This window comes from Ipomoea nil, unplaced genomic scaffold (genome assembly GCF_001879475.1).
Source record: "Ipomoea nil cultivar Tokyo-kokei standard unplaced genomic scaffold, Asagao_1.1 scaffold0302, whole genome shotgun sequence".
NCBI lineage: Eukaryota > Viridiplantae > Streptophyta > Magnoliopsida > Solanales > Convolvulaceae > Ipomoea > Ipomoea nil.
Window position 1 is genome coordinate 2,498,268 of NW_017616730.1, and position 9,233 is coordinate 2,507,500.

Sequence of the window (9,233 nt, forward strand, 5' to 3'; positions counted from 1 at the left end):
ACAGTACTTGACAAGAAATCTAAAACAGTACAGTCAGAAGTTGTCTCAATCGAGAGTTCCATTTGTTTAATTAAGATGCACGCTCGTTAGTCGTTACCACTGTTCAAGAAAGCATTACAAAAACTTTATTTTGTGATGGGCAAAATTTTAATTTAGATTTTGTTCATAAAGCTTGATCTGATTGAAAAGTAATGAGAGCAGAAATGACATAACACTACAGTAACAACGTTCACGCTGCCCGATAACGTCTTCCGTTCATCCAAGCAAAACAATCAAAGTAAGATTTTTACCGTCTTTCTATGGACCACCAACAATAAAATTACCACGGCCATCTAGGATGCCGTGACACCGGGAATGTAAAAGGTCGATTATACCCCGCTCCCCAAAATGCAGTTAGTATAATAATAATAAAAATTAATAATAAAGTGAAGAAGTTGGTAACGTACAAGGACACAAAAAATATTAAATGCTCCAACGAATGAAAACCTAACAGCAGCTGTCAATTAGATTCATAATTCAAATGTCCATTTTAGTCAAAACTACAAAAGCAACAGCATTGACGGTTTCATTAAGCCAACTAAAGCACTAACCACTAACGGGTTATACTGTGTACCACTACTAGTCAACAGGGTAAATTAGGGACAACAATAAGAGTAAAGTAACAGGGAACTTTGAGATCCAACGGCCTTCATGCCTCCACGTCAGCGCACTTCTTCGCCGGGGAGCAAATCAACCATACGTTGCCATACGGGTCCTTCACCTTGCCCACGCGACCGCCGCAGCACGCATCTTCACCACCCTCACCAATCTCACCGTCGGCGACAGCGCCGGCAGTCACAGCGTTAGCAACAGCAGCATCGACGTCCTCGGTCTCCAGACAGTAAACGCCGGCGGTCAAGCCTCCCTTGACACTTATAAAATCACAAAACAATATCCGATATCAAGTCAATCGCACACGCGTATTAGAGCAAGAGCTTAAATAACTGAACTATAGCTCAATAATGGCGTTAAACAAGGATCTCCGTATAACTGCAAAATCTAAACTGACAATACGGACGTATAACAGAGGAAAATAGAAACGTAACAGAAAAAAATATCAAACAACAGAATAAAATATCACAAACAGCAAAAGGATAAAACGGAAGACAACAAAATCCAAATAATAACTCCTCACATACGTATACATGCAGATACACACATACATGTACGCGTGAACATATGCTGGTATGCGATACATTTGAAATCAAAAGTATGTATATACACAGTAAAAAATAGCGTGATTAACAACAATTATTAAAGTGAAGACAGGGAGAAAACATAGAAAACCAGTAAATCGGCTTCTAAATGCACAGATCCATAGATCACTAACATGAAATGAGAAAATAAAGACATATATACAGTGAAATTAAACGAAATATGAGAACTCACGGAGCAGAGGAGTCCTCAGTTAGGTCAGAAACGAGGAACACGGTGGAACCGAGCTTAAGTTCAGCAGAGAGAATGAGAGGCTGTTCCTGTTCAGCCTTCCTCTTGGGGTGCATGACACGGCTGACCTCCTCGGCACCAAACGCCGCCTTATAGAACAGGACGGCGTCGTTTCCCTTCGGCGCCTCCACGAAGAGCTGAGGCTTCAGAGCAGTGAACTTCACAACCTTAGGGGAACCATTCTCGCTCCCACCGTTCTGAGCATCCTGAGCCGCCATCACTCACCACCGGCAGAGAGAAACAGAACAAGGAGATAGTGAAGAAAGCTTTAAAAATGGCAGAAAAAAAAAGGAGAAATCAGAAAGGGATAAAAGCGAGATGGGATAGGCACATATCCAGGGATACTTATAGCAAGGGACGGAGCGAACCGGTTGTGCTTTCCAGGGACAAAGTTGGGAATCAAAAAATCTTTCTCACCAAGTTCGCCCTCACTCCACGAACCTATTTACGCCTTTGCCACTAAAATAGTACACTCAGAGGGACAATACGGGGATTTCACATACCGGACTCTAAAATTGTTCTTGTGCTCTTTTTGTCATTTTACGCGCCCATCGAAGCAGAGGCTATCACGTGTCATTAATGCTACTTACACGTCAGTGACAAAATCATCGTGAGTTTAACTTTGTTGAGAAAATGTAGGGGTACCTTATAGGACACGCAACTTTTACTGCAATGACAAACATGTCCTCTACTTCAATGCCGAGGTCCAGTGAGAATATGGACCATGATCATTTAATTTGGGATGGATAATGGACTTGAGAAGTAATAGTGACAGGCCTGCTAGTTTGGGTCAATTTAAAGCAAAATATTATAGGATTGGCTAAGCAGCAAAATATTCATGAAGTTGACATGTCATTTGTAAATGTAACTACAAGTCGTGTTAGCCTAGATTCATGCAACAACAATAAAATATCATGTGTGTTGGGAGACTTTTAATATCCAATGCATCTTTACTCCTTTGAGACATTGAACTTCTAGTATGATAATGTGATAATGAGTGTATGGGTGTAAAATGTCGTTTTTAGGGATTGAGGGTTATTACACGTAATATATAATAATAAATAACTAGTCACTAGTCTTTGGAAATTAACAAAAACAAAAATTGAACAACCATATAAACAAGATAGAACAAGCATATATAAACAAGACAATAAACACGAAATAAAAGAAACATACTCAAGTTATGGAGCAAAATCTACTAGATGCAAGCAAAACCTATAGGATTAGGGATAATACATAACAGAGGAATTGAGAGGATGCACATATGAATTATAGTAAAAAAAAAAAAAAACACTATCGTGATCATCTAAAAAAGAATTAAGACTAGGAATTGCGCTACTATTGTGATGTATCAATTTCAAGTCTTTCAAGCACAACAAGCATATAAATCTCCCTATTTTCATAGTGGAAATATTGATTATGCAAGGAGTAAGTTGTAATCTTAACTCAACTCTCATTGATGCCAAGAATCCTCCAAAACACGCTAATGAATGTGGTCAATCAAACATTAACAATAATATATCACAATTCCTTTATAATCTCAAAAAACCTGAGGTTAGGCATTTCTACCATTTTATGCAATAAGCATAAATAAAGCATATAAATAGATAGTACAACCCTAACCCAATTCCCTAAACTAACTACTCATGATTCATAAGCTTAAATAACAAAAAAGCACAATGCAAGTATAAAGCATAAATATTGCAAATGAATGAGATAAAAGCGAAATAGAACTTATCTATCGAAATGTAAGATAAGGTATTGAAATCTAAGTATAAATCCTTCAATGCAAGCTTTAAATATGTTTAGAAACCTAAATCTAAGTCTAATCTAATCTAAAAATATGAAAGAAATCGACTAGGGTTCGTCTTGGGGTCAGAGCCGAGCTTAAATGGTGAATAGAAGATATCTACAATGGCTACTACACACCTGTTGACCCCTCTCATTGTGCAAATTTATGATGTTTTTGATCTCCCACAGACTGGTACACTCTCGTGCGACTTTTAGCTCTTTTTTGACCAATTTAAAGTCAAAATTAGACTTGATGGTCTTCACAAAAGTTGTAACGTTTTAATTTCTTTCTAGTGGCGCAAGAATCACTTGATTTGGACATTCATACATTGAGTTATGGTTGAAATACTGAGTAATGGACAAGTTGTACAAGAATTGCAATGCCTTGATATTTTGCTCCACTTTTGCTTTGATTTGTCCCCGTGATCAAAATCATTGAAAATATTACACTTTGGCTCTCCAAGCTCACTAAATTCATCCCAATCATTAATGATTCTACGGTTTCTACCGAAACACACTAATGATTCAATAGAAAAATTATAACAAATGACAAGCAAAATAAATTTAAATGCAAGATAAAAAATATGAACAATTAGGCAATTATCATACAAAAATCATATTCCACCCACTAGACCACTCATTTTAGGGCAAATAGTTAGGATTTAAATGTTGAAATGAGGTAGTGTCTTAATCACTTTGTACTCAAAGCTAGGCTTGTAGTAAAAATAAAATTAAAAGTATGTTTAATATATTCAAATTAACATGATTCTTCTTCAAAATTGAATTTTAATTTTTCTTCTCTTGCTCGTCACCACTATAATAGGCCACTATCTTATCATACTATATACCTAGAGTAGCAATTTGAATGATGCGTCATCAGTGTTATACCCATTACATGTTATCCAATTATGGGCTAGACTGACATATGCTCTCTTTGTCTATTTGTCGACCCACATTGGCCATCGATCCCTAAAACAATTGTGATTTTTCACTATTTTTATAAATTTAATTGTACTTTTAATTACTTCGAGTCTTCGACTATGTTAAAATGATGCATGTAAAGATGATCAAAATATCAAATTAATAAAAATAAATACATAAGTGTGACCTTTTAATGCAATAATCATGTTACATGCAACCCTTTTGGAGCCAAAAATCTCATTCTTGATACTCCGTATTAAAGAAGAAGATTGGAATGCAACTTTATATATACCTGCAGCATTGCTTTCTCAAGAATGTATGTTTTCTATCCCTTCTACTTTTTATAAAGGTAAAAGCCAATCCGTGGTAGCTTTCTAAAGTATGTATGCCCTATAATATCAAGACAAGAGATAAGATTTCTGATCCACTACATAGGAAGTGAAGAACAGTGGATGAGATAAATGGCCACATATATATGCTACAGCCCGCCGGATAATCTTCTGAAGTCACGAACTCAGTTCTAACTATACCACAAAAGTTAACTCATGAATTACAATCCCAATACTAACTAAAGTGTACTACACTACAAAAGTTAACTCATCAGTGTAGATATCAAAACCGTTAACCACGTGAGAACATTGAACTAGGTTAGAAGAGAAGAGACAGGGACAAAAGGGTGTACTAGGTTAAAAACATGTCAGGTGGAAGTGCAAGAAGGGTGATGAGTTTTTGTTGTTTGATGATTATATTTATCGTGTTTTGGTCGACAGGATAGCTAATGGTCACATAGTTTGCACTTGACCCACCTGGTTTGGTAGATTGAACTTGTCAACTTTGACTGAAAATTCTATCTCTTCATCAAGAATCATTAGGCTATGTCCTGAATAATATATGCTTCAAGTCAAGAATTTTTATTTACGGAAAAACTTGCAACTGCCTTGTAACTTTTAACAGGCAACAAAAGATTATAAGGAAGTAAACCAGTCTAGTTTGCTTATAGTTAACTGGTTCAAAAATATCAAGAAGACTAATAAACAGTCTCAGGATGTTTAACTTAAAATCTTGTAATTGCTAAGCTAATTATCGGACCAATTCGACTTGAATTCGACCTCAAGTCAAAAACTGGCCATGCAAGTTTTTATTGGAAACATTATTGAATCTGGGGTGTCCGACATTAATTTCCTTAATTAGCCATCAAATAGGTACAGTTAATGTGGTCATGTGGAAATAGGTTCTTGTTCAAACAATATACTTACACTTTCTTCCTGAATGACTTATGAATTATGATATAGCCCAAATTAAGGTCAAAGTCAATGAAACTATATCAAGTGAGGTATCTCATAGTCTCTTATAAGTTATTTGATCTAATATAATAAAATTTTTAGTGTTTCGATATGATATCTCACCTAATGAAAAACTCGAGTATGAAGAATATCTATGTTTTTTTTTTTAACACGAGGGAACCAGAGTAGGAGATATCAAAATCTTTTGTAATATATAATATATATTTTAAACATCTCTCCTAGCTTAAAAAAAAAAAAAAAAAAAAAAAAAAAAAAAAAAAAAAAAAAAAAAGGCTAAAGTGTCATCTAGCACCATGAACTATATTCGATTATTCATCCCGCACCCTGAACTTTCATATCATATATATCAAGCCACAAATTAAATTTTTCTTTTCACCTAGAACTTTTAGCAGGTTTCCCTATCTTCTTGCTGACATGACGCCTGATGTGGCATTTCTCTTAACCCTATGTTGTCCATGTAAGCATTTACATATTTAAAATTTAAAAAACCAAAATTATTATATTAAAAAAACCATAATTTTCCTCTCTTTATTTTCATAATTTATACTTTTTCAATTTTTCAAATTTTTTTTTCCGAAATTTATATTTTTTGGCTAATTTTTTGTTTAGTATTTTTCCTGTTTTACTAATTTATAGAAATGCTAATTTTTTTGTTTAGAATTTTCCCACATAAATATATCTACCAGCACTTTGAATGTATACTGCACAATTGCTAGTGAAATTAAAAATGAAATCAGGTTACTAATATAAACTGTCAAAAAAAAAAAAAAAAACCAATATACATTGCCAATACAAAACAAAATAAACTCCCAATTCATAATCCACTAGCTAGTTAAAAGTCAAAATCGTACATACACAATAGTTATAAACACCAGTGGTTTTTTAAATTTTAAATATGTAAATGCTTACATGGACAACATAAGGTTAAGGGAAATGCCACATCAAGCGCCATGTCAGCAGGAAGACAGAGGAACCTGTTAAAAGTTTTAGGTGAAATTTTTTTTTTTAGTTTGTGGCATGATATATACGATATGAAAGCTAGTTCAGGCCTCAGGGTGTGGGATGAATAATCGAATATAGTTCATGGTGCTAGATGACACTTTAGCCAAAAAAAAAGTATAAAGAATATAATTATGAGTTAATTTAATTTTTTAATGTAGATTTCTAGTTCTCTTTTAATCCTTTTTTTTTTATATATATTAGAACATCTCCATTTGGTCTTAGTATTATTGTGGTATGACCATTTTCGGTCATCGGTCAACAAAATTGTTGAAATAACGTTAAATACAAAAATATTTTGATTTTTTTACAAATTGAGTTGACCCGCTATATTTTTATTTTTATTTAAAAAAATAAAAAATCCCTATTTGAATACTGAAATGCCCTTGTATTTAAGGAAATTTAAACAATTTTGTTGATAAAGAAAAAAAATAATCATGTCACAATAATAATAATAGATGAGAACCAAATGGAATGTTCTAAAAAAACAAGGGAAAATGGTCAAATAGGCCCTCGAACTTTAAATTAAAAGTTAATTAGGCACCTAAACTTTTTAAAGATGTAATTACACCCATCAACAATTCATTTAAGTGCAATCTATATTCTATATATATATAAAAGTAAAATCCTCCTAACAAATTTTCCCCCCAAAACTTTTGTAGTAAAACTTATTTGGTAAGTAAATGTCAAATGGAAAATAAATAAATAAATAAATAATAATAATAATAATAATAATAATAATAATAATAATAATAATAATAATAATAATAATAATAATGTTATTACCTTAAATAAATAAATTATTATACTTTCCCTTAAATAAATAAATTATTATACTTTTCTTTTGAATTAGTATTTTCTACCTATAAATACAATGGCTTCTTCAATCAAAGAATCTCAGACTCATCTCTCTGCTTTCTTTTTGTATGAATTTTCTACATTTTTCTAACTATATTCTCACGTACTTCAATATGCATGTTTTGCAGTTTATATCATCTGGTATGAGTTTCAAGATACTTAAGGAGGCTCTGCTTCAACAAAAGGAAATTGAGGACGAAGAACATTTGTAACAGAACCCTATGGGTTTAGTTTTTATAGAAGATTGTAGAGATGCGATCGAGGATGATAAAGACGGTAATTTTGATAATTTTGTAAGATTTTCTGAAACTTAGAGTTAGTATGTTGACTTCGAGATTTGTACATGTCATTCAAGTTTCTATTTTTTTTTTTTTTACCAAGCAGAGTTCATTTTACAGCATTTTTATAATTAATATATATATATATATATATATATATATATATATATATATATATATATATATATATATATATATATATATATATATATATCACAACTTGAGTAGAGTGTTTGTTTAAACTATTAAAAATCTCGCTATATTTGATTTTTTCTAAATTTTTGTAAAACACAAAAATAATGATTATTTAAAAAGAAGAAATAAATAACAAATACAATTTCAGATTTTGTGTTACTCCATTCACATATTAGTATAAATAAATAAAAAAGTAATAAAATAAAATACAAAGGAAATATAAATTTTTAACCAAAAATTTAATTAGAGAAACCTCCCAAAAAATCCACGTTGTACTGAACCCAAATAAAAAAATACTGGCAATGGCACAATCATAAGAATCAAAGGGAACAATGGAAGACCCAGAAATCCAGACATCATTGATGTACCGAACGGTGATGAGAGACTCAGAAATAGGAATATCATTATGAATGAAAACGGAGATTTTCTTGACACCCGAATTTAGTTTAAGGAGAAGTTTACTCTTGAGTACAAATGGCTCCTCAATGGATTTTGTATGGTCATATAGAGTGTATTTATACACCATGGATGAGTTCAAAATAGCACAATATTGAAATTATAAAATGGTAAGAGATCTCAAAAAATGTAAAACTTTCAAATTTTCAGTTAATACAAAAAATGCTATAATCGTCGAAAATATATATCTTTAACTTTAGATAAAAATTAAAAACGAAATCATAAACAATTTTAATAATTGACTATTTTATTTCTATGTTTCTTGAAAAATGATGGGCATGAACAGACTGACTCATCGTGAAATATAGTAATTAATGAATTACCATTAAAATTAGTATAGTAATGAAAGAATTATCATTTGTATGTTGACATTTTCCCCAATTTATTACCATTCAAATGTTTGATACCAAAAATTATACTATATAAACACAAAATATGCATATATGGTAAATATGCAATTTATATATATATGCCCCTAAGTTTTGGGGATAAACTTGGTTAGGAGGATTTTACTTTTAATTATATATATATATAGATATAGATATAGATATAGATTATTCTCATAATTTTTCTTTCCTTCTTTTGTGTTATTATTATGGTAATTTTATGGTAATGTATTTAAATATTGGAAGAAAACAAATGTTATAATTAATGAAATTATTGTGATAATTGCCACAATATTTGGTAATTATAATTAATATAATTAATGAAATTGAGAAATATATGATTTCTTCCGTAGACATATTTGTGACAATTTCATTAAATTATAATTAATAAAATATAAAATATAATTAAAGAAATGAAATTATAAAATTAACAAAACATGAATATTTATAATTTTTTAAAATATACATACATATACTCTTTAAATTTCTAAATATAATTTTTTAAGTATAAATCTATCAATATAAATTATAATTAATGAAATTATATTATAGGACTTTCC

The 9,233-nt window shown here is 31.3% G+C and overlaps 1 protein-coding gene across 1 annotated transcript; it reads right to left on the reverse strand.

Annotated features, from left to right (window-relative positions):
* Positions 1–479: 479 nt before the first annotated feature.
* Positions 480–1,823, reverse strand: LOC109164341 (uncharacterized protein At5g48480). The gene is made up of 2 exons (XM_019312958.1): positions 1,429–1,823; positions 480–911 (listed from the first exon to the last, which is right to left on the reverse strand). The coding sequence occupies exons 1-2, from the start codon at positions 1,701–1,703 to the stop codon at positions 689–691; spliced, it is 498 nt and encodes a 165-aa protein (XP_019168503.1). The 5' UTR covers positions 1,704–1,823; the 3' UTR covers positions 480–688.
* Between the last annotated feature and the right edge of the window lie 7,410 nt (positions 1,824–9,233).